Source organism: Ovis canadensis, chromosome 3 (assembly GCF_042477335.2).
Source record: "Ovis canadensis isolate MfBH-ARS-UI-01 breed Bighorn chromosome 3, ARS-UI_OviCan_v2, whole genome shotgun sequence".
NCBI lineage: Eukaryota > Metazoa > Chordata > Mammalia > Artiodactyla > Bovidae > Ovis > Ovis canadensis.
Genome location: NC_091247.1, coordinates 92,320,398 through 92,346,242, shown reverse-complemented (window position 1 = coordinate 92,346,242; position 25,845 = coordinate 92,320,398). Strand labels below are relative to the sequence as shown.

At 41.2% G+C, this 25,845-nt stretch overlaps 1 protein-coding gene across 8 annotated transcripts in view; it reads right to left on the bottom strand.

The window, feature by feature from the left end:
- Positions 1-25,845, bottom strand: part of SRD5A2 (steroid 5 alpha-reductase 2) — a 48,973-nt gene that overhangs the window by 7,598 nt on the left and 15,530 nt on the right. For 3 of the 8 annotated variants that reach the window (XR_011255756.1, XR_011255757.1, XM_069583631.1), the window contains exons 2-4: positions 13,560-13,723; positions 4,097-4,198; positions 321-471 (exon numbers count right to left, since the gene is read on the bottom strand). Coding sequence is in view for 5 of the 8 variants with exons in the window: in XM_069583631.1 (XP_069439732.1) it covers positions 321-471; positions 4,097-4,198; positions 13,560-13,723 (417 nt within the window). In the remaining 3 variants the exon portion in view is untranslated. Of the gene's footprint in view, positions 1-320; positions 472-4,096; positions 4,199-13,559; positions 13,724-19,031; positions 19,092-25,845 lie in introns of all 8 variants that reach the window. The other 5 variants (XR_011255755.1, XM_069583629.1, XM_069583632.1 and 2 more) reach the window with 3 other exon arrangements.

Sequence of the window (25,845 nt, the reverse complement as noted above, 5' to 3'; positions counted from 1 at the left end):
CCCGGGAAAACCAAGTGCTTCTGTCTGGGAAGCCTTCTTCAACAGGCACGTGGCTTCGCAAGTCGCCTCTGTGCCTTGTCCTTGTGGAATTGTGTTTGTTTCCAGGAAGGTAAAAAGTGTCACTGCTGCTGCCACCCAGCTAAATTCCAACGTCAGTGAAAACCTGAGACGTCAGAATTGACCCATCTGGGTTATTGTGTCAACCTTACCTTGTTAAAAAATAAATCTTTTCGGTTTCTACATCTGACTCCGTGTTTTAAGAAAAGCCTGTTTGGAGAAGAAAGCTATGTAGATGCTGCCGCCTTAATTGAAAATTTTACCTATGATGATGAAAAGCTCGCAGCCCAAGGAAACAAAGTGAGAAAAACGCAAATGCAAGCGCTGGGAGGGACCAAGAGGCCAGGGCATAGCCGATCCATTCAATGATCTCACCGAGGAAATTGGCTCCAGAAACGTACGTGAACAAGCCACCTGCGTGCGGAAGAATCGAGTCAGTCACCTGCGCTTCATTATTGCCGTGTTAGAACCCCTCTGCTTTGTTCCAAAACACATAAGGGCACCTAGGTCAAAGGCGGGGCTGGAGACCGCCTGCAGGGTCGGGGGAGTTTGGTGGAATCCTCTTGGGGAGAAGGGAAGACAGTGTCGGCATCCTGTAGTCCTCAGAACATCCTGGAAGGATGAGGAGTGACCCGAATCACTGGACGGGCTCCATCCGGACCTCCGGCAACTGCTGGACCACTGGCTCGGGGAAGGATGAGAAAGGAGGAGGGATGAGGTGCAGGAGGTCGGGGCTTGTTTCATTCTATTAAGTAACATTTCCAGCCACCTCTGACCTCAGTCCTTCCTGGGGCACCCACACTGCCTCAGCCCACAGCAGGTCCACCATCACACAAAGTGAAACAGCACACTGTGTGAAAATAATAAAAGCCTGGATTGAAGTGAGCGGCAGTCCGATTCTCCTTTGGTGTTTGCCCTCCCACTTTTGCAAAGCAGTACACTCCGTTCAAGTTTAAGTTAAGAGTGGGAGCTGCAGGGTTTTTCCCTCCTGGAGACTGGTGAAGTCTGTTTCTATTGATTTTAAAGGTTTCTTTTTCTATCCAACCACTATTTCTGATCTCTAAACTGTATCTATAAATCAACACGTTTCTAATGATAGGAAATACATTTGCATTCAATATTTCTGCCCCACACTAACCTGGGAAAGCTTCACCCAAAACGATTTTTTTCCCCATACTTATACAAAGAATATTTTGTTTTTAAACCATTATCTAATGTAACTTAATATTGGGTTGGCCAAAAGTTCACTCAGGTTTTTTGTAAGATGCTACAGGAAAATTCAAATGAACTTTTTGGCCAACCCAATTGTTGGAAACTAATCTTGACAATCTAGCTTTCAAGAATTTTCTCTGCTCTTCTCTATTTGTCTAGTTACTGAGTGAAGACTTAAAAAATAAAAGACCCTTAAAATTATCTTCCTTAAGGATGATACTGCATCAGCAGTTCCTGGCCTGTAACTCCCCAGGCCCCAGGAAGAACAACTGGCTGATTGCAAAGGGTCTATGAATAGTCTGTGAATATAGCAAATAGTATACTTCAGCCTACAGTATTGTTTTTGTTGGATGTAGGTACTGAAGGGATGTTGCTGCTGCTAAGTCGCTTCAGTCATGTCCAACTCTGTGCGACCCCATAGACGGCAGCCCACAAGGCTCCCCCGTCCCTGGGATTCTCCAGGCAAGAACACTGGAGTGGGTTACCATTTCCTTCTCCAATGCATGAAAGTGAAAAGTGAAAGTGAAGTCGCTCAGTTGTGTCTGACTCGTAGTGACCCCATGGACTGCAGCCTACCAGGCTCCTCCGTCATGGGATTTTCCAGGCAAGAGTACTACAGTGGGGTGCCATTGTCTTCTCTGGAAAGGATGTTCAGTTCAGTTCAGTCGCTCAGTCGTGTCCAACTCTTTGTGACCCCATGAATCACAGCACGCCAGGCCTCTCTGTCCATCACCAACTCCCGGAGTTCACTCAGACTTGCGTCCATCGAGTCAGTGATGCCATCCAGCCATCTCATCTTCTGTCGTCCCCTTCTCCTCCTGCCCCCAATCCCCCCCAGCATCAAAGTCTTTTCCAATGAGTTAACTCTTTGCAAGAGGTAGCCAAAGTACTGGAGTTTCAGCTTTAGCATCATTCCTTCCAAAGAAATCCCAGGGTTGATCTCTTTCAGAATGGACTGGTTGGATCTCCTTGCAGTCCAAGGGACTCTCAAGAGTCTTATCCAACACCACAGTTCAAAAGCATTAGCCACAGTCAAATTCATTTAAGTGTTGCTGAATTCAAAGTTAGCTTTGTCATTATTTTTAATCATAGATTAATCAGTGGGTATTAGTATGTGCTAACATTATGTTATAATTCAGTAATTTTTGAATGTAAATAAAGCGTTGTGTTTCAGAGAAGGCAATGGCACCCCATTCCAGTACTTTTGCCTGGAAAATTCCATGGATGGAGGAGCCTGATTGGCTGCAGTCCATGGGGTCGAAAGTGAACAACTTCACTTTCACTTTTCACTTTCATGCATTGGAGAAGGAAATGGCAGCCTACTCCAGTGTTCTTGCCTGGAGAATCCCAGGGATGGGGGAACCTGGTGGGCTGCCATCTATGGGGTCACACAGAGTCGGACACAACCAAAGCGACTTAGTAGCAAAGGGTTGTGTTTACATCAAAAAGGGTAGGAGCCACTGACCTACACAAATATTCACCTAAAAAAGTTGGAGAATCACTTGGGTGAATTCACTCCCATCTGCTTATATGTCAATCTCACACCCTGGTTACTTGGGAACAGTTAGACCTTCAAATATTCTGCACTTTTATCTCTGAAAATGCACTTGTAAGGCTTCCCATCCTAAGTTTTGATGAAGTAAATATGGTTCTCTACATCTTTAAGAACACACAAGTGGCAGGAAATAAACAAATGCTACCCCCTGACTACTCACTAGTTAAGTCTAGTGAGACTTCTTGAAGAGGACAAATGTGTTGGTTGTGCATGATATGGCTTTATTTGCTAACCTAGGAAAGATCTGCACTCTACATACAAATGATTGTTAATTTCTTGTGTCATCTTGACTGGGCCTTGTGGTGCCCAGATACTTGATTGATCATTATTTCTGGGTATGTCCGTGACAGTGTCTGGATCAAATTAACAGTTGAGTCAACAGACTGAGTAAAGCAGATTGTCTCCCCACGCCACGCCCAGACCCCAGATTGAGAGGCATCAATCCTCTGGAGGCTTGAACAAAACAAAAATCTGCTGAGGGAGAATTCAATCTCTGGTTTTGAGCTGAACATTGGTTTCCTGCACTCAGACTGGAATTTACACGGAAGCTCTCCTAGTTCTCAGGCCTTGAGAATTAGAAATTACACTACCTATTCCCTGGGGACTCCACGTTGGAGATGGCAGATTCTGGGATTTCTCAACCTCCACAGCCATGTGAGCCACTTCCTCATAATAAATCTCTTTCTTTATCCGTTGTGTGTGTGTGTGTGTGTGTGTGTGTTTAGTCATGTCCGACTCTTTTGCAACCTCATGACTATAGCCCACCAGGGTCCTCTGTCTGTGAAATTTTTCCAGGCAAGAATACTGGAGTAGGTTGCCATTGCCTCATCAAGGAGGTTGCCATTTCCTCCTTCCAGGCCTAGGAATTAAACCCCTGTCCTCCTGTGACTCCTACATTGGCAGGTGGATTCTTTATCACTGAGCCACCTGGGAAGCCTATATTCACTTGGTTCTACTTCTCTGGAGAACACTAATACAGCACACGATAAACAGCAACTAAGTGACTGCCTACTTCCCCTGACCCCAAACCCCACACTCCCCACACTGAGGGTATCATGATCATGAACCTTCCTGGGGGCTCTTCTCTTGCTCTTTCAGGTTCAGACCAGGAACACAAATGTATTGTGGGGCAGGAGGGGACATGGGGGAGAAGTCAGGGACCTGCTGGGATAGACTGCATCATCTGTGCCCTCTCTTTTGTTACTCATAGTGAAATTCCTGGGACAGGCTCTCAAGGAAGAGTGAGAATCTGGAGGGCAGGGGAGACATTACCTTGTGGAATCCTATAGGTGATTTCTCCAGGCTTCCTGAGCTGGCGCAATATATAGTCACTGTGAATGTTGATTCCCATTCCCAAAATGAATAAGAAGACACCTTGGCAAAGAAGAGAGGGAGAAGTTAACCATGTGTGCTGTTTTTGGTGTTTTCTCACAATCAAAGTGTTTTGTGGTTTGTTTGTTTTTTTCGTTTGTTTGGTTTGGTTGTTTTCTAAAAAGTGAAGGGAAGGGCATTTGACCTCATATTCTAAGAATGCTACTAAAGCAAGAAAAGAGGGAGGGAGCAACGTACTCTGGTCCCAAATTTGAATGAAAGAGCTATGCTGTTTCATAAGCCAAAAGACTGAAAATGCACAGTGTCAGGTGATAGAGATGAGTGAGAGAGGAGAGGGAGCCCCCACCATCATCCAACATTTAAACAAATAAGTACCTAAGCAAATAAATGAATGAATAAACAGCAAGCCTTCAGCTCATTCAAAAACAATCAAACAATGGTCAGCAAACTTAACCACCAATTCGAATCCCTCCTCCTTGGCCACCCCTACTCTAGAGGCTGGAAGGCTGAGAAGAGGTCTTGTGACCTAGTTCCGCTGAGACGGTGTAAAGGAAAGATTTCTGGTGGTTTCCTTGGAACTCTTTTGCTTTTCTGATAAAGGGGGCAGGTGGGACCAGTGCCTCGACTGCCTTCCTCTTTCTTCGTTGCTAGGTGTGATGCCTGGAGCTACAGGAAATGTCTTGCAACCATGTAGTGACTGTCACGAGGACATGAGATAAATATGTTCAGAACAGTGGAGCAGAAAGTGCCTGGGATCTTAGTGACACCAGGAAGCAGCTGAAGGAATGCAGAAACCACCTACCTTTGGACAATCTTGTTATGTGAGAAATATAAATTCTTGATTATTAAAGTTACTAAGAGTTGGTTTAAAGCTCAACATTCAGAAAACTAAGATCATGGCATCCAGTCCCATCATGGCAAATAGATGGGAAAACAGAGGAAACAATGGCTGACTTTATTTTGGGGGGCTCCAGAATCACTGCAGATGGTGATTGCAGCCATGAAATTAAAAGATGCTTACTCCTTGGAAGGAAAGTTATGACCAACCTAGACAGCATATTAAAAAGCAGAGACATTACTTTGCTGACAAAGGTCCATATAGTCAAGGCTATGGTTTTCTCAGTGGTCATGTATGGATGTGAGAGAAAGCTGAGCGCCAAAGAATTGATGCTTTTGAACTGTGGTGTTGGAGAAGACTCTTGAGAGTCCCTTGGACTGCAAGGAGATCCAACCAGTCCATCCTAAAGGAGATCAGTCCTGGGTGTTCATTGGAGGTACTGATGTTGAAGTTGAAACTCCAATACTTTGGCCACCTGATGTGAAGAGCTGACTCATTTGAAAAGACCTTGATGCTGAGAAAGATTGAGGGCAGGAGGAGAAGGGGACAACAGAGGATGAGATGGTTGGATGGGCTCACCGACTCAATGAACATGAGTTTGGGTGAACTCCAAGAGTTGGTGATGGACAGGGAGGCCTGGTGTGCTGCAATTCATGGGGTTGGAAAGAGTCGGACACGACTGAGCAACTGAACTGAACTGAAGAGTTGATTTTCTGTGACTTATTGCTCAGAGTACTACTGACTGATATATCTACTCTTGTGGAAGTAGTTAGAGAGGTTGGCACGTAGCAAACCGATTTTCACACTGCACACTCCTTTTCCCCATTCACAGGCACAGAAAAGTCTGAGATGAGGAGAGCCAGGACTGTGTATGTTAGGTCTTATGCCATAGATCCCCAAGCCCAGCTCTCAGCCAAGTGTATGTGTGCTGATCAAATTACAACAGGCAAAAAGCAAGAACATTTGAATTAAAAGCAGTCACATCTACTCTCACCACACTTGCTATGATATGAAACAATCATTTTCAATCTTGTCTAGTCAAAAGATTATTATCCTGGAGGGAAGGGACACCAGTGGAGGGAGCGCAGAGGATGGGATAGGGGCGGAATAGCACACACAGCAATGAAAAAGCAGGCACCTTCGATCTGATGTCTGTGTGTCCCTGGACAAGTCACTTAACTTCTCTGAGCCTCAGGTTTCTTACCTGTAAAATGTAGATTCTAATAGCACCTATCTTAAAGGATAATATGAGATTCATTCACATGTTTACTCTTTCATTCATTTATTCAAATAACATTTGCTGAGTTCTTATTAGGTACCAAGCACTGTCTTAAAACACAAGGGATGTAGTAGTAAGAAAAGCAGTCAAGGTGTCTGTTCTCATAGAGATTACATTTCAGTGGGGAAACACAGAAATGAATTAAAATAATGAAAAAATTTAAATCACATATCACTACAAAGCAGAAAACCAAAGTAGGATGATGAAACAGAGAGTGAATTGGGGTGGAGAGGAGGTGTCTCTACTTTAGATGAGGTCAATATGGAAAGCTTTTCTGAAGATTTGGCATCTGCCCTATTGTTTGAATAATGAGAATACAAAGATCAGTATTTGCAGGGAGAGCTTTCTGGTAGAGGAACTAACAGATGCAAAGGTCCTAAGGATAGTATAGGTTTAGTATGTCTAAGAAACAGAAGGAAGGTGCTGAAGTTAATGTTTTAAGTTAGATGGCGGGAGGTGGGGGATGAGGAGATGAGAATAGGGTGATAATTTCAAAATTTCATTGGGCTCTATGGGCCATGGTGAGAAGTTCAGATTTTTAAGAGCAACAGGAAGCCACTGGCAGGTTTTAAGCAGGGGAGAATAGGATCTGATGTCAGTTTATTACAAAAGAAGTACATATGTCTTTTGGAAGATGAAATGCTTGTTAGCAAAGATAAGAAAAACAAGACACTTTGTTCCTACCGCCAATAAACACCTTGGTGCATATCCTTGAGATCTTCATCTTATGTAATACCTCAGCATATTTCAGTTTCCATGATATCCCCAGAACTCTGCTTCTAGCTGATTCGTGTAAACCAAAGTTCAAAATAGGCACACATCTAACATCTGGTCATTACATCCTTTAAGGACATTTATATTTAGCCCAGATCCCTACCTTTTATTTTTTTTCAGGACACTGACTTCTTAAAAAGACTGAACAGTTCAGATCAGTTGCTTAGTCCTGCCGATACTTTGCGACCCACAGACTGCAGCATGCCAGGCTCCCCTGTCCATCACAAGGTCCCAGAGCATGCTCAAACTCGAGTAGGTGATGCCATCCAACCATCTCATCCTCTGTCGTCCCCTTCTCCTCCTGCCCTCAATCTTTCCCAGCATCAGGGTCTTCTCCAAGGAGTCAGCTCTTCGCGTCAGGTGGCCAAAGTACTGGCGTTTCAGCTTCATCATCAGCCCTTCCAATGAATATTCAGGACTGATTTCCTTTAGGACGGACAAGTTGGATCTCCTTGCAGTCCAAGGGACTCTCAAGAGTCTTCTCCAACACTGCAGTTCAAAAGCATCAATTTCTCAGTGCTTAACTGTGGAAAATTCTGAAAGAGATGGGAATACCAGACCACCTAACCTGTCTCTTGAGAAATCAGTATTCAGGTCAAGAACCAACAGTTAGAACTGGACATGGAACAACAGACTGGTTCCAAGTAGGAAAAGGAGTATGTCAAGGCTGTATATTGTCACCCTGCTTATTTAACTTCTATACAGAGTACATCATGAGAAATGCTGGACTGGAAGAAACACAAGATGGAATCAAGATTGCCAGGAGAAATATCAATAACCTCAGATATTCAGATGACACCACTCTTATGGCAGAAAGTGAAGAGGAGCTAAAAAGCCTCTTGATGAAAGTGAAAGAGGAGAGCGAAAAAGTTGGCTTAAAGCTCAACATTCAGAAAACGAAGATCATGGTATCCGGTCCCATCACTTCATGGGAAATAGATGGGGAAACAGTGGAAACAGTGTCAGACTTTATTTTTTGGTATCCAAAATCACTGCAGATGGTGACTGCAGCCATGAAATTAAAAGATGCTTACTCCTTGGAAGAAAAGTTATGAGCAACCTAGATAGTATATTCAAAAGCAGAGACATTACTTTGCCGACTAAGGTCCGTCTAGTCAAGGCTATGGTTTTTCTTGTGGTCATGTATGGATGTGAGAGTTGGTCTGTGAAGAAGGCTGAGTGCCGAAGAATTGATGCTTTTGAACCGTGGGGTTGGAGAAGACTCTTGAGCGTCCCTTGGACTGCAAGGAGATCCAACCAGTCCTTTCTGAAGGAGATCAACCCTGGGATTTCTTTGGAAGGAATGATGCTAAAGCTGAAGCTCCAGTACTTTGGCCACCTCATGCGAAGAGTTGATTCATTGGAAAAGACTTTGATGCTGGGAGGGATTGGAGGCAGGAGGAGACCGGGACGACAGAGGATGAGATGGCTGGATGGCATCACGGACTCGATGGACGTGAGTCTGAGTGAACTCCAGGAAATGGTGATAGACAGGGAGGCCTGGTGTGCTGCGATTCATGGGGTCGCAAGGAGTTGGACACGACTGATTGACTGAACTGAACTGAACTGAACTTTATAATCCAACTCTCACATCCATACATGACTACTGGAAAAACCATAGCTTTGACTAGATGAACATTTGTTGGCAAAGTAATGTCTCTGCTTTTGAATATGCTGTCTAGGTTAGTCATAGCTTTTCTTCCAAGGAGCAAGCATCTTTTAATTTTATGGCTGCAGTCACCATCTGCAGTGATTTTGGAGCCCAAGAAAATAAAGTCTCTCACTGTTTTCCATTGTTTCCCCATCTATTTGCCATGAAGTGATGGGACCATAGGCCATGATCTTAGTTTTCTGAATGCTGAGTTTTAAGCCAACTTTTTCACTCTCCTCTTTCACTTTCATCAAGAGGGTCTTTAGTTCTTCTTCTCTTTCTGACATAAGGGTGGTGTCATCTGTGTATTGAGGTTATTGATATTTCCCCTGGCAATCTTGATTTCAGCTTGTGCCTTGTCCAGCCTGACATTTCACATAATGTACTCTGAATAAGTTAAATAAGCAGGGTGACAATATACGTACTTCTTTGTCGATTTGGAACCAGTCTGCTGTTCCACGTTCAGTTCTAACTGTTGCTTCTTGACCTGCATACAGATTTCTCAGGAGGCAGGAAAGGTGGTCTGGAGTTCCCATCTCTTTCAGAATTTTCCAGTTTGTTATGATCCACACAGTCAAAGGCTTTGGCATAGTCAATAAAGCAGAAGTAGATGTTTTTCTGGAACTCTCTTGCTTTTTTGATGATCCAGCAGATGTTGGCAATTTGGTCTCTGGTTCCTCTGACATTTCTAAATCCAACTTGAACATCTGGAAGTTCACAGTTCACATACTGTTGAAGCCTGGCTTGGAGAATTTTGAGCATTACTTTGCTAGCGTGTGACATGAGTGCAATTGTGTGGTAGTTTGAGCACTCTTTGGCATTGCCTTTCTTTGGGATTGGAATGAAAACACCTTTTCCAGTCCTGTGGCCTCTGCTGAGTTTCCTGAATTTGCTGGCATATTGAGTGCAGCACTTTCACAGCATCACCTTTTAGGATTCGAAAGAGGTCAACTGGAATTCCATCACCTCCACTAGCTTTGTTCATTGTGATACTTCCTAAGGCCCACTTGACTTTGCACTCCAGAATGTCTGGCTCTAGGTGACTGATCACACCATTGTGGTTATCTGGGTCATGAAGAACTTTTTTGTACAGTTCTTCTGTATATTCTTGCCACCTCATCTTAATATCTTCTGCTTCTGTTAGGTCCATACCATTTCTGTCCTTTATTGTGCCCATCTTTGCATGAAATGTCCCCTTGATATCTCTAATTTTCTTGAAGAGATCTCTGGTCATTCCCATTCTACTGTTTTCCTCTGTTTCTTTGCACTCATCACTGAGGAAGGCTTTCTTATCTCTCCTTGCTATTCTTTGGAACTCTACATTCAGATGGGTATATCTTTCCTTTTCTCCTTTGCCTTTAGCTTCTCTTCTTTTCTCAGCTATTTGTAAGGCCTCCTCAGACAATCATTTTGCCTTCTTGCATTTCTTTTCCTTCAGGATGGTCTTGATCTCTGCCTCTTGTACAATGTCACAAACCTCCATCCATAGTTCTTCAGGCACTCTATCAGATCTAATCCCTTTAATCTATTTGTCACGTCCACTGTATAAGTTATGCCTGAATGGTCTAGTGGTTTTCCCTCCTTTCTTCAATTTAAGTCTGAATTTTTCAGTAAAGAGTTCGTGATCTGAGTCACAGTCAGCTCCGGGTCTTGTTTCGCTGACTGTATAGAATGTCTCCATCTTTGGCTGCAAAGAATATAATCAGTCTGATTTTGGTATTGACCATCTGGTGATGTTCACATGTAGAGTTTTCTCTTGTGCTGTTGGAAGAGGGTGTTTGCTATGACCAGTGCGTTCACTTGGCAAAACTCTGTTAGCCTTTGCCCTGCTTCATTTTGTAGTAAGGCCAAATTTGCCTGTTACTCCAAATATTTCTTGACTTCCTACTTTTGCATTCCAGTCCCCTATGATGAAAAGGACACTTTTTAGTTGTTAGTTCTAGAAGGTCTTGTAGCTCTTCATAGAACTGTTCAGCTTCAACTTCTTCACCATTGCTTGTTGGGGCATAGACTTGGATACTGTCATATTGAATGGTTTGCCTTGGAAACAAACAGAGACATTCTGTCATTTTAAGATTGTATCCAGAACTGCATTTCGGGCTCTTTTGTTGACTATGATGGCTAGTCCTTTTCTTCTAAGGGATTCTTCACAATAGTAGATATAATGGTCATCTGAATTAAATTCACCCATTCCAGTCCATTTTAGTTCACTGATTCCTAAAATGTCGATGCTCACTCTCGCCATCTCCTGTTTGACCACTTCCAATATACCTTGATTCATAGACGTAACATTCCAGGTTCCTATGCAATATTGTTCCTTACAGCATCGGACTGTTGTTTCCCATCACCAGTCACATCCACAACTGGGCTTTTTTTTCTTTCATTTGGCTCCATATCTTAATTCTTTCTGGAGTTACTTCTCCACTCTTCTCCAGTAGCATATTGGGCACATACCAATGTGGGGAGTTCATCTTTCAGTGTCCTATCTTTTTACCTTTTCATACTGTTCATGGGGTTCTCAAGGCAAGAATACTGAAGTGGTTTCCCATTCTCTTCTTCAGTGGGCCACGTTTTGTCAGAACTCTCCACCATGACCCGTCCGTCTTGGATGGCCTTGTAGGGCATGGATCGTAGTTTCATTGAGTTAGACAGGGTTGTTGTCCATGTGATCAGTTTGATTAGTTTTCTGTGATACTGGTCTTCATTCTGACTGCCCTCTAATCGATAAGGATAAGAGACTTATGGAAGCTTCCTGATGGGAGAGACTGACTGTGGGGGAAACTGGGTCTCATTCTGATGGGCAGGGCCATGCTCAGTAAATCTTTAATCCAATTTTCTATTGATGGGTGAGGCTCTGTTCCCTACCTGTTGTTTGACCTGAAACCAAAGTATGGTGGAGGTAATGAAGATAATGGTGACCTCCTTCAAAAGGTCCTGTGCAAGCACTGCCACATTCAGTGCCCCTGACACTGCTGCAGGCCACCCCTGACCCACACCTCTGCTGGAGATTGCTGGACACTCACAGGCAAGGCTGGGTCAGTCTCTTGTGGGGTCATTGCTCCTTTCTTCTGGGTCCTGGTGCACACAAGGTTTTGTTTGAGCCCTCCAAGTGTCTCTGGTGGATATGGGGTTTGATTCTAAATGCAATTTCACCCTTCCTACCATCTTTCTGGGGCTTCTCCTTTGCCCTTGGACGTGGGGTATCTTTTTTTGGTGGGATCCAACATTCTCCTGTCCATGGTTGCTCAGCCGCAAGTTTTAATTTTGGAGTTCTCGCAGGAGAAGATGAGTGCATGTCTTTCTACCCCACTATCTTGGATAAACTCCTCAAAGACTGGACAGTGGTCCCTCAAATGTCCTCCTTTCTAAATAAGACTGGCTTATTTCCTCATGGTGGCATTTAACTTATTTCTTTATTCTCTATATTTCCTACAAATTGGCATAAATCACTTCCCTGTGTGGTTATGGTACTAGTTTAATAACCATACAATTAGGTACATTTATTTATTTATTTGTTCTCAATGTTGAGGAACTTCATGTGGATTTTTAATTAAGTTACGAAGTTTCATGATTTAAAGGACAAAGCTATCTTAAAAGAAGATTTCTGCCCACCATCCCATTCTCTTTACTCTAAACCCTAGAGATACTCTTTTAAAAAAATAGTTTCTTTTTTTTATCAATCCAATATTTCCTCTTCCACTTTTAAATACACAAAAACAGTGTCCTATTTCTACACAAAAAGCAGCATGGTGTATACACTATACACACTTTATTTTTACTTAACCATGTGTTCTAGAGATGTCTCCACATGAAAAAGAGACATTCTTTGCTTTCTTTTTTTTTTTTTTTTTTTGCTTTTGTTTTGCTTTGGTTATTTTTCTGAGGCTTCAGAATATTCCATTGTGTGCAATACCAGTATTCATACAACCAATGCTCTGGCTATCCGTGTGTTCAAATGTTCGCTCTGACTGCTGTGTGGAGGAGGGGCTACTGAAGGCCAGGACTTGAAGTAGGAAGGTTAACTTAAAGGTCACTGTGGCAGTCCAGGCAAGAGGTCATCCTTGTTCAGACCAGGATGACGTTAGTGTGGTCATGGAGAACTGAGCTCAGTTGACACATGTTTTAGGACTAGAGGGAGCTGTTCTAAGCTAATGGAGAGAAGATGTGTGATGTAAAGAGAAGGACTAAAGATAATCTCTGCCTTTTTTCCTTTGAGCAAGAATAACGCACAAACAGTTGAACCTTTACTTTATTAAAAAAAAAAACAACTTTAGTTCCTCTTGCAGATAATGAAAAATATTCAAGGATCATTGTTTTCTACTATTTTAGATAGGTGGTCAAGAAAGTCTCAATGAAGAGATGTGAACTGACAGAGACCTAAATAAAAGGAAGGACAAGTTCCCCAAGTATATAGGGGTTGAGCATTTCAGACAGAGGGTGTAGTCTATAGAGCAGCTCTGGGCCAGGACAAACCTGACCATTTCAGGTCCAGCAGGAAGGCCACTGAGGCTACAGGACAGTGAACAAGATGGATGGAGATAGGAAACGAAGTCAGGCCAGGATCAAGAACATTTGGGTTTCACAGGCAGTGGTAAGGAATTTGTATTTTATCTTGAGAGTAACAGAAATGCATTGGAGGATTTTGAGATGGGGAATGCCATAGTGTTTTTAAAAGATCTCTCTGGCTTCTGTACAGAGAAAAGACCAGTGTGGAGATGGTTGTGGTAGGGGAAGGGGAATAGAATCCTTGAGTGTTTATTATAACAGGATGGGGAGAAGTGATGGTGATATAGCCTGTAGAAAGAGGCATTAACTAGGGTGTTAACTAGGATGTGGGTTAGAAGTAGTCAGGTTTACTTACCCAGGCTAAACCGTATGTCTGTGTACCACTCAGCAGGGTATTCAGCACAGTAAACCAGATAGTAGCCTTGGAGGAGTCCATTTCCCATGCAGAAGACAAAGCCTCTGAAAAGGAATACAACTGGAAACGGCCTCCCTCTAGTGAGGAGTGAATAAACAAATGTCCTGGGGTATACGGGGGAGAAAGGTCAGGATCCATTGTTAAAAAGATATCAAGCAATGAGATGAAACAACAGGCAATCACATTAAACCCATTTTTAAAAACCATTTCCCTTAAATGTATGCAATGAGAGACATTACTATTAATATCTAGTTCTGTGTGTGTTAGTAGCTCAGATGTGTCCAACTTTTTGTGATCCCATAGACTGTAGCCCATGAGGCTCCTCAGTCCATGGATTTCTCCAGGCAAGAATACTAGAGTGGTTGTCATTCCCTTCTCCAAGTGATTTTCCCAACCATGGATGGAACCCAGGTCTTCCACATTGCAGGCAGATTCTTTACCATGTAAGCCACCAGGACTTGTAATAGCTGGTTCTAGAGCAATCATCTATGCTATGATTTGTCTTGTTTCATTAAAATTCATAGTAGCCATCATCACAACAGCTTTGAAAGGCAAATTTCATCTTTATAAATTAATAAATTCAATCCTGTAAACCCAGAACTGGAAATCATCTTGTATAGATCTAGAAGTGAAATCCAGATTGTATCGGAGGAGGATAGAGCCAGGCTTATCCCATGCAGCAGTGCAATGGAATTTTTATAGCAGCCATACAATCATACGGCTTTCCATATGTCTCTCTAGTATTATTTAACTCCTGGTATTATAGCATTCCCCAGAAAGTGGGCTGCAGATCCTCTAGAGAAAAATAAATAAGAAATTCCTCTAAATGCTAGGAACTGTGAATATAGGGGAATCCAGGAAGACATTAAAAAATAAAAATAACTTCAAAATTAAAATTTGCCCAAGATATAATGCTAAATACCAAACATCAAACTACATCATGCTTTTTATTTTTCTCCCTTGATGGTGCAATATAACCATCATAGAGTTTATAAACCTATATTAATAGATTAATGAATTACTATCAAATATACACCCATAAAGTCATTAACCAAGTCAAGAAATGGAACATGGCCATCACCCAGAAGCCTCCTATAGGTCCTTCCTGTTAACAGTACCACCATCACACAAGAGGTAACCACCACCCTGATTCCTGTAATAATCATGTCTTTTGCTTCTTTACAATTTTGCCTCATTTGCATGCACCCCTAAAATATACTTTGCTCACATTTAATTCCATATGAAAGGAAACATATCATTACGTTTCTAAGACTGAAGTATGTCATTGTGTGTAGCTATAGTTAATTAATTTTCATTGTTGTATGTTATTGTCATGTGTGTGAATATATCACATGTATTTATCTGTTTTACTTTGATGCATATGTGGGTTGCTTGCATAGTGTTTTATGTATTCAAAGATTATTTTCCCATTATTTTAATGATTTTTCACTTTATGTTTAAACCTTTGGAATTTATTTTGTTGCAAGAAGTTAGATAAGAATCAAATGCAGTTTTTTCCTCTAATGCTAGTAAATATACTAAATATCTCTTTCCCACTGACACACGTTGCCATTGGTTGTGTCACACATTGCCATTGTTGTTGAGTCGCTAAATTGTGTCTGACTCTTTGTGACCCTATAGACTGCAGCACAGCAGGCTCGCCTGTCCTTCACTATCTCCCAGAGTTTGCAAAACTCATGTCCATTCTGTCTGATGATACCATCCGACCATCTCATCCTCTGTCACCCCCGTCTCCTCACGCCCTCCATCTTTCCTAGCATCAAGGTCTTTTCCAGTGAGTCAATTCTTCGCATCAAGTGGCCAAAGTACTGGAGCTTCAGCTTCAGCATTAGTCCTTCCAATGAATATTCAGGGTTTGATTTCCTTTAGGATTGACTGGTTTGATCTCCTTCTTGTCCAAGAGACTTTCAGGAACTCTTCTCCAGCACAACAGTTCAAAAGCATCAATTCTTTAGTGCTCAGCTTTCTTTATGATCCAACATGCACATCTGAACATGACTACTGGAAAAACCATAGCTTTGACTATTATGGACTTTTATCAGCAAGGTGATATCTCTTCTTTTTATTATGCTGTCAAGGTTTGTCATAGCTTTTCTTCCAAGGAACAAGCATCTTTTAATTTCATGGCTGCAGTCACTGTTTGCTGTGATTTTGGAGCCTAAGAAAATATATTCTGCCACTGTTCCCATTTTTCCCCATCTATCTGCTATGAAGTGATGTCCCATCACTGGGGAAATAGTGGCTGACTTTATTTTTGGGGGCTCCAACATCACTGCAGATGGTGATTGCAGCCATGAAATTAAAAGACGCTTACTGCTTGGAAGGAAAGTTATGACCAGCCTAGACAGCATATTAAAAAGCAGAGACATTACTTTGCCAACAAAGGTCCATCTAATCAAAGCTATGGTTTTTCCAGTAGTCATGTATGAATGTGAGAGTTGGACTATAAATAAAGCTGAGCACCAAAGAATTGATGCTTTTGAACTGTGGTGTTGGAGAAGACTCTTGAGAGTCCCTTGGACTGCAAGGAGATCCAACCAGTCCATACTAAAGGAAATCAGTCCTGAATATTCATTGGAAGGACTGATGCTAAAGCTGATGGAAGGACTGATGCTAAAGCTGAAACTCCAACACTCTGGCCACCTGATGCGAAGAGCTGACTCACTGGAAAAGACTCTGATGCTGGGAAAGATTGAGGGCAGGAGGAGAAGGGGACGACAGAAGATGAGATGGTTGGATGGCATCACCAACTCAATGGACATGAGTTTGAGTAAACTCTGGGAGTTGGTGATGGACAGGTTGGCCTGGCGTGCTACAGTCCATGGGGTCACAAAGAGTCAGACACTACTGAGTGACTGAACTGAATTGAACTGAACTGATGGGACTGGATGCCATGATCTTAGTTTTCTGAATGCTGAGTTTTAAGTCAGCTTTTTCACTCTCCTCTTCTACCTTCATCAACAGGCTCTTTAGTTCCTCTTCACTTTCTGCCGTTAGGGTAATATCATCTGCATGTCTGAAGTTACTGATATTTCTCCTGGTAATCTTGATTCCAACTTGTGATTCACCTAGCCTGGCATTTCACATGATGTACTCTACATAAAAGTTTAATAAACAGAGTGACAGTATACAGACTTGACATACTCCTTTCCCAATTCGGAACCAGTCCATTGTTCCATGTCTGGTTCTAACTGTTGCTTCTTGACCTGCATACAGGTTTCTGAGGAGGCAGTCAGGTGGTCTGGTGTCCCCATCTCTTGAAGAATTTTCCATAGTTTGTTGTGATCCACATAGTCAAAGGCTTTAGTGTAGTCAATAAAGCAGAAATAGATGTTTTCTGTAATTCTCTTGATTTTTCTATGACCCCACAGATGTTGGCAATTTGATCTCTGGTTCCTCTGCCTTTTCTAAAACCAGCTTGAACATCTGGAAGTTCTCAATTCACATACTGTTGAAGCCTGGCTTGAAGAATTTTGAGCATTATTTTGCTAGCATGTGAAATGAGTGCAATTGTGTGGTAGTTTGAACATTCTTTGGCATTGCCTTTCTTTGAGATTGGAATGAAAACCAACCTCTTCCAGTCCTGTGGCCACTGCTGAGTTTTCCAAATTTGTTGGCATATTGAGTGCATCACTTAAAGAGAATCATCCTTTAGGCTTTGAAATAGCTCAGCTGGAATTTCATCACCTCCAGTAGCTTTGTTTGTAGTGATGCTTCCTAAGGCCCACTTGACTTCACATTCCAGGATGTCTGGCTCTAAGTGAGTGACCACAATGTCATGGTTATTTGGGTCATTAAGACCTTTTTTGTACTATTCTTCTGTGTATTCTTACCACTTTTTCTTAATATCTTCTGCATCTTTAGGTCCATACCATTTCTTCCCTGTATTGAGCCCATCTTTGCATGAAATATTCCCTTTGTCTCTAATTTTCTTGAAGGGATCTTTAGTCTTTCCCATTCTATTGTTTTGCTCTATTTATTTGCTTTGTTCACTTAAGAAGGCTTTCTTATCTCTTCTTGCTGTTTTCTGGAACACTGCATCCAGTTGGGTATATCTTTCCCTTTCTCCTTTGCCTTTCACTTCTCGTCTTTTCTCAGGTATTTGTAAGCCTTTGTCAGACTACAATTTTGCCTTCTTGCATTTCTTTTTCTTTGAGATGATTTTGGTCACCACCTCCTGTAAAATGTTAATTTTTTTCCTAATGCTGGTAAATATACTAAATATCTCTTTCTCACAGACACACACTGTCATTGGTACTATACATGAATTTATCATACACATTGGTCCCTCTTCTAGACTCATGTTTCTGTTCTATTGATTTATCTATAGTCAGTACTACACTTTTAATAATTGTACTTTTAAAATTTATCTTGGACTTCCCTGGTGGTTTTGTGGTTAAGAATCCACCTGCCAATGCAGGGGAAAGCGAAAGTCAAAGTGTTAGTTCCTCAGTCAAGTCCAACTCTTTGTGACCCCATGGACAGTATGGACAGTAGCCCACCAGGCTCCTCTGTCCATGGAATTCTCCAGGCAAGAATACTGGAGTGGGTAGCCATTCCCTTCTCCAGCAGATCTTCCCAACCCAAGGATGGAACCTGGGTCTTCTGCATTGCAGGCAGATTCTTTACCATCTGAGGCACCAGGAAAGCCCACCAATGCAGGGGACACAGGTTCAATCCTTGGTCTGAGAAGATCCCACACGTGCCAAAGAGCAACTAAGCCTGTGTGCCACAGTTACTGAAGCCCACACACCTAGGGCCCACGCTCCATGACAAGAGAAGCCACCACAATGAGAAGGCCACACACCACAACGAAGAGTAGCCCTTGCTGGCCGCAACTAGAGAAAGCCTATCTGCAGCAGCAAAGGCCCAGTGCAGCCACAAATAAATAAATAAATATTTTTTAAAATAAAATATATTTTAATACTGGCTGGGGCTATTCTTATACCATTACTCTTCCTAAGGAGTTTCAAGATGCCCTTCATTGTTTATTCTCCATGTGAACTTTAAAACCAACTTGTTAAACGCACACTCCCAAATGTAAGAAATACCGTTGACCTTTGAACAATGGGGGTGGGAACTGCCTGGGTCAACTCAAATTTTTTTCACTAGTAAATCCTACAGTACTACACTATGTAAGGTTGGTTGAATTCATGGATGCAGTACCTCAGATAAGGAGGAATGGCATATACTGGGGAACCGTGGACATGGAGGACTGCCTATGAGTTATGCATGGATTTTCAATTGCTTGGAGGATCAGTGCCCCTAACAGCCACACTGTTCAAGAGCTCTGGGTACCAACCAAGGCTTGCAGCAACACAGGGAGCATTTAAGTAAGAAAAAGATTGAATCTCTGGAAGGATAACAAGCTTTGTGGTATTTTTAACTGACCTTAATCCCATCTTCCCCTTTCCAGCTCTGCACAGCCTTGAAAAGTAACAGCATCCATCCCTGGGTTTGGAGACAGCAAAACAGGGCTTGAGGTCTTTCAAAGCCTCATTTCCAAAAAGAAGTCATTATCTTACTTGTTTGGTGGTTCCCTGGTGAAGAATCCACTTAAAAGACTTATCTTTAGTCCCCCTCCCTCAGACTTACCCAGTGCTAAAAGTTTCTGGATTTGGGGAGTGTTTTTAAAAATATTTTAGCACCACAGTGGCCTGAGGCAGTGGATAACAGGTGGGACAATATTAGACTAATCAAAAAGCTTAAAAGGAAAGACTGAGAAATAAGCCCATAGAAGCTTTGATAATATCATACATTATCATGCATATGCTTAAAAGAAGACTTGGGGTTTCCTTGATGGTTCAGTGGTTGAGAATCCAACTGCCAATGCAGAGGAAACTGGTTTGATCCCTGATTAGGGAAGATTCTACATGCCATGTGGCAATGAAGCCCACAACTGCTGAGCCCATGCTCTGCAACAAGAGAAGCCACTGCAAGCAACCCTTGCTCACTGCAACTCGAGAGGGCACACGTGCAGCAGTGAAGACCCAGCACAGCCACAGATAAATAAATAAATATCTTTTAAAAGACCTGAAAATTTCCTAAGCTCTCACTTCTGATTGACTTTGAGGTCTGAGCAAGTGCTAAGTGAAGCCAAAGCAGAATTGTAAACTACATGGGTGGTTGTTAGAGGACTTCTCTAAGATGCACACAGAGGACCTTGACAAAGACTGGGAGACTTTGGTTTCAGGTGTTTTAGGAAATCTCTGATCATTAACTAGTCACTAAGAAAACCAAGTAGTGACTTCAGCCACATCAACGAAGACAAAGGCGTCAAAGAATAAGTTCAGAAAAGCTACTAGGCAAACGGTAACAACAAAAAACCTTAGGAGGCAGAGAGAATCTGATTTCCAGAGTAGTTACACAGTATTATAGTTTTCAACAATAAACGATGGAACATTCAAAGAAACAAGAGACTATGAGCCATTCATAGGGGAAAATGCAACCAACTAACATTGTCTCTGAGAAGACCAGACACTGGATTTACTAGGCAAAATTTTTAAATTAATTGTTTTAAAAATGTTCAAGGAGCTAAAAGAAACCATGTCTAAAGACTTAAATGAATTTATAAGTATGAGAGACTATCAAATAGAGAATACCAATAGAGATAGAAATTATAAAATGGAACCAAATAAAAACCTGAACTTGAAAAGTATAACAACTGAAATGAAAAATTCACTAGAGGGACTTAGCAGTAGACGAGCAGGCAGAAGAAAGAATCGATGAAGTTGAAGACAGTTTAATTGAATTATTCCAGTTTGAGGAATAGAGAAAAATAAACAGAGGTTCAGAAATCTGTAGGACACAGAGAGAATAATGACAAAGGGGCAGAAAGAATATTTGAAGAAGTAATGTCCAAAAACTTTTGAATTTGATGATAAACATTAATCAACACATCCAAGAAGTTCAGTGAATGCCACTGAACAGGTATCAAAATTTATGTGTATCACGGTTAAACTGATGAAAGCCAAAGATAAAGAGAGAATCTTGAAAACAGCAATAGAGAAGAAACTCATCACATTCAATAGAATAATCATGAAGGGAAGCAGGCAATGTAAAGACATATTCAGTAGTCTGAGAAAAAAAAAAAAACCTGTCAATTTTTTACCAGGGAAAATGATCCTTCAAAAGCCAAGAAGGGAAAAAATATATGTATTGGACTTCATCAAAACCGTAATGATACATGTGTATGTATAGTGGTTCTAAAGGCTAAAGAAAGGCTATTGAAAAAAAAAGTTGTTGGCCTCCCAGTGTGGCACTGTAAGTGCCATCAGTACTCCCAAAACAGGCCCAAAGGCAAAGTCCTTGCCTTTTGAAAACCCAGCACATAGTGCATGCAGCCATTTTCCAAGTTAAACCATGTATCCACTCTTTAAACCATGTATTCCCCCTTCTGAACTTTCTAAGAATCTGAACGGAAAGTCAATACTCAATCACATTTCATCCAAAGGAGTATATATTACTCAGGACAGGCTCACTACTATAATAAACAACTCCCCAGAGGTTCCACATATTAAAAGCTCATTCCTTGCTTGTGTCATAGCACAGTGCTGTTCACAATGCTTTGCTCCATAATCACTGAAGATCCAGGCTCTTTCAGCAGCAGACAAAAACAGCATGGAGGATTGTGTAAAGGTTTTCTTAAGGGCCAGGCTGCAGACTGTAGCATATATTACTCCCACTTTCATCCCTTTGGCGCCACCCAACTGCAACAGTGACTGGTAAATGTGACCTAGCTGCACGGGCAAAATGCTCTGGAAAGCCGGGAGTCCTGGAGAACAAATCAAATCATTCTGATTGGAAAAACTTTGCTCTTGGAAAGCTGGGAACAGTCTAAAATGAGAGTTTCAGTGCAGAAAGTGGTAAGCACAACGAAGAGGGGAGGAGAGAACACCCAGGAGGCTGAGCATTAGTGCTGTGGAGGTTTGCAGGGGGGTTATACCTTCAGATCCCAGCATAGCCTGAGACTCAGTTTCCCTGGGGTTTGGAACCTGTTCACTTTAATTCCCTCCTACACTTTTTATTGTAAATTTTCATTCCTCTGTGTTTGTTCTGAATCAAAGTCTGATAAGCCCTATGTAAATATAAAGTTTTCTATCACTGCTAAGTAAATATTCATTTGGGGGGATGCTTATTGGAAAGGGTTAACTGAAATTCCACATCCAAATTAAACTAAAGAAAAAAACTTTAAAATTATACATCTTGCATAGACCATCTCATATTTGACTAAGTCTTCTTCAAACATAAATGCTATTGCTGAGATTATCAAGTCTATTGAAGACTTTTCACTTATGAAATTTTAGATTTCATTGTCAATCAAAATGAATTCAAATTCTATATATAAAATACAAGGCTTCCATGTATATATTTACTTGTTATGTATAGTAATAACTCCATCCTCACCTCCATCTCCCCCTTTTTCCACTACCCCATTTTCCTGCTTTCTTTTACAGGAAAACTCCTCAAAAGAGTTGTCTATACTTGCCATGTCTATGTCTGTTCCTCCTTTTGTCTTTCCTCTCCCCAACAGAAACTGATCTTGGTGAGACCTCCAGAGACCTCCATATTTTCAATTCTAAGAGCCAATTTTCAGCTGTCTTATTTGACAAGTTGATCACTCCATCCTTCTGTAAACACTGTCTTCGTTCAGCTTCCAGCACACCACTTTCTCTTGATTCTTCTCCTTTCTCACTGACTTCTCTTCATTTTCTTTTGCTGGTTTCTCTTCATTCCCTTGACTTTTAATTCGTGGAGTGCCCCAGGGCTAAGGACTCTTTCTGTCTTTATTTATAGCCCTGTAGATATGATCACATCTAGACTCATATCGGTTATTAATATTATCATCTATAATATGACAATTCCCAAATACATGCCTCCAGGCAGGATGTCTGCAGTCCTTGAACTCAGATTCATATAGCCAACTCCCTACTAGACATTCAGTTGAAAAGATTTCACAAATTTAATACACCCAAACCCCTGATTCCCCACTCATCCCCAAACCTGCATACCCCTGAACCTGTCCCATCTCAGTTCATTCTTCCACTTGCTTGGACTGAAGACATTGAATCATCATTGACTTCTTCCCCTTCTCTCTCTCATTTTCTCTCTCATAATCCACATAGAACCTATTAGCAAATTCTACTAGCTCTACCCCAAAATATTTCCAGAATTTGGCCACGTCTCATCAGTGCTCTCAGAAAATTGTGTAGTACTAAATACATACAATGGAAAATAGGAAAGGTCTCAAAACCCCTACTTTAAAATCCTAGAAAAAAAGAGCATGATAAATCCAAAGGAAGGTAATAATAAGGATAAGAGCAAAAAATCAATAAAATTCAAAATAGTAAAACAGCAATAAAATGAATTCTTTGAAAATATGAGTAAAATTTACCTTTAAAGAGACTAATAAAGAAAAAAGAGAAAACATAATCAGGAAAGAAACAGAACCTGCAAACATCAAAAGGATATTAATGAAATACTATGAATAATTATGTGAAAGTGAAAGTTCCTCAGTCTTGTCTGACTCTTTACAACCCCATGGACTATACAGTCCTTGGAATTCTCCAGGCCAGAATACTGGAGAGGGCAGCCTTTCCTTTCTCCAGGGGATCTTCCCAACCCAAGGATTGAACCCAGGTCTTCCACATTGCAGGCTGATTCTTCACCAGCTGAGCACAGCGGAAGCCCAAGAATACTGGAGTGGGTAGCCTATTCCTTCTCCAACTGATCTTCCTGACCCAGGAATCAAACCAGGGTCTCCTGCATTGCAGGCAGATTCTTTACCAACTGAGCTATCAGGGAAGCCATGATACATGCATAAATTTGACAGTTTAGATGAAATGGATTAAATCCCTGAAAGATACAAGCTATCTAAACTTGCCCTAATGAAATAGACCATTTGACTAGCCCTATAGCTATTAAGGAAATTTAATTCATAACTTTAAAACTCCTCAAAAAAAACCCTCCAGGCCCAGAAAGTTTCACTAGAGAATTCTACCAAACATTTAAAAATAATTTAATGCTAATTCTGCTCAATCTTCTCACTTTATAAGGCTAATGTTACTCTACCACAAAAACCAGACAAACACAGTACAAAGAAAAAAGTATTACGAGCTACTAAAACCCATGATTACAGACACGAAAAATTTTAACAAACTATTAAGGAATAGAACTCAACAATGTATAAAAATAATTATACAACATGATCAAGCAAGTAAGATTTATCCCAGGGATGCAAGACTGGTTCAATATTCAAAATCAACCAATGCAATTCAACTTTTTAACAGAAAAATAAAAGGAATATTATGATCATATCAATCATTGTAAAAAAAGTTGATGAAAGTCAACCCTCACTAATGATAAAAACACTGAGAAATAGGAATAAAGAGAAACTTGCTGAACTTGATAAAGTCCATCTACAGCTAACATTGTACTTAATGATCAATGACTAAATGTTTTCCCTCTGAGATCATAAAGAAGACAAAATGTCTTATCTCTCTACTCCCATTTAACAAAGTGCTGGAAATTCTAATCAGAGCAATAAGGCAAGAAAAAAGTTAAAAGCATACAGATCAGAAGGGAAGAAATAAAATTGTTCTTGTTTGAAAATGACATGATTGTCTCTATCAGTTTGGTTCAGTTCAGTCACTCAGTCGTGTCCAACTCTTTGCAACCCCATGAACCGCAGCATGCCAGGCCTCCCTGTCCATCACCAACTCCCGGAGTTCACTCAGACTCACGTCCATCAACTGTCTCTATAGAACATCTCAAAGAACTATCCATAAAAGTAAAAATTCATAAACTGGACTTCACCAAAAAGTTTTGGTTTTCATAAGACCCTGTTAAGAGAATGAAAAGATAAATTACACAATTGGGGGAAATATCTGCAAACCACATATCTTACAAAGAACTAGAATTTAGAATACATAAAGAACTCTCTCTTAACTCTCTCTTTGGTACCAACTTTTAAAGGAAGTCACATCAAAAAAATTTAGAGATATATTTTTTCAACTACCACAATGATCTTGGCAACTTAACTCCTCTGAAGCTCAGTTTCCCATTTATAAAAGGATAATAACAACCAAACTCAGAAAGTTGTTGAAAGAATTAAACAGTATGATTGATGTAACTGGCACTTATTAGAATTTAACGGTTAAGTGTTTCTTTCCAAACCAAGGAAATATATCATTAGAGTGTCTCTGTATAAAGCCAAGGGCCAGCCTAAGACAATGTGAAAATGATCTTTGAGCCCTAGTCTTTGTTTGCTCATAATATATCCCCTGTGGGTCCCTCTCCTGCTGCTTCCCTATTTCTCCTCCCCCATTCTCAGGATTCCAGACATGCATGACACAGACATACGTGGCCATATCCCAAAAGATTTATTTTTCCTGCAAATCCCCTAGTCTCAAATCTTTTCTTTCCAGTTCTTTTATTGAAACCTCCCATTTTTTTTGCCCCACTTTCTCAGGGTGCTCTACTTCCTATTATCTTCTAAGTGACACCTAAAACCTATGGGCAATAATCTCTCAGAAGTGGGAGTTAGCATCTGTTATGAGAACATTTGCAACCAATTCTAGGTGACTAGGAAAAAGACCCAAGTATCCTTCTCAAAAACTCTTATACCAAAATAGAAGATGAAATATCAGTATTATCCCTGAAAGAAAGTTGAGCCTGTCCCTCATTCATGCTTTTCATAAATACTTTAACAAATAGTAATCAGATGCCACTCACCCTACCTAACATCAGCTCCAGTGTGAAAATGAGAATTGCAATTATGGAGAAGAGAGGTCATTTCACAACCTGAGACACTTGGGGAAAGGAGAATTCTAGATAGAGATTTTCCTTGTGGAGGTTCCCTATGGCATTGGGTATCCCTAGAGAACATGAAGGCCCTGCCTGAGTGAAAGGAGAAATAGTGAGGCAAGAATCCTAAAATAGATGTGGAAGGACAGAGAAAGCATTTTTCTCAAGGTCTTAATGATTGCCTTGCAAGTAGTAACAAAAATCATCTCACAGGTGGCTTTCTATGGCTCATCCCCTCTTTAGTTCAGTTCAGTCGCTCAGTCGTATCCAACTGTTTGCGACCCCGTGAACTGCAGCACGCCAGGCCTCCCTGTCCGTCACAAACTCCCGGAGTTCACTCAGATTCACGTCCATCGAGTCAGTGACGCCATCCAGCGATCTCATCCTCTGTTGTCCCCTT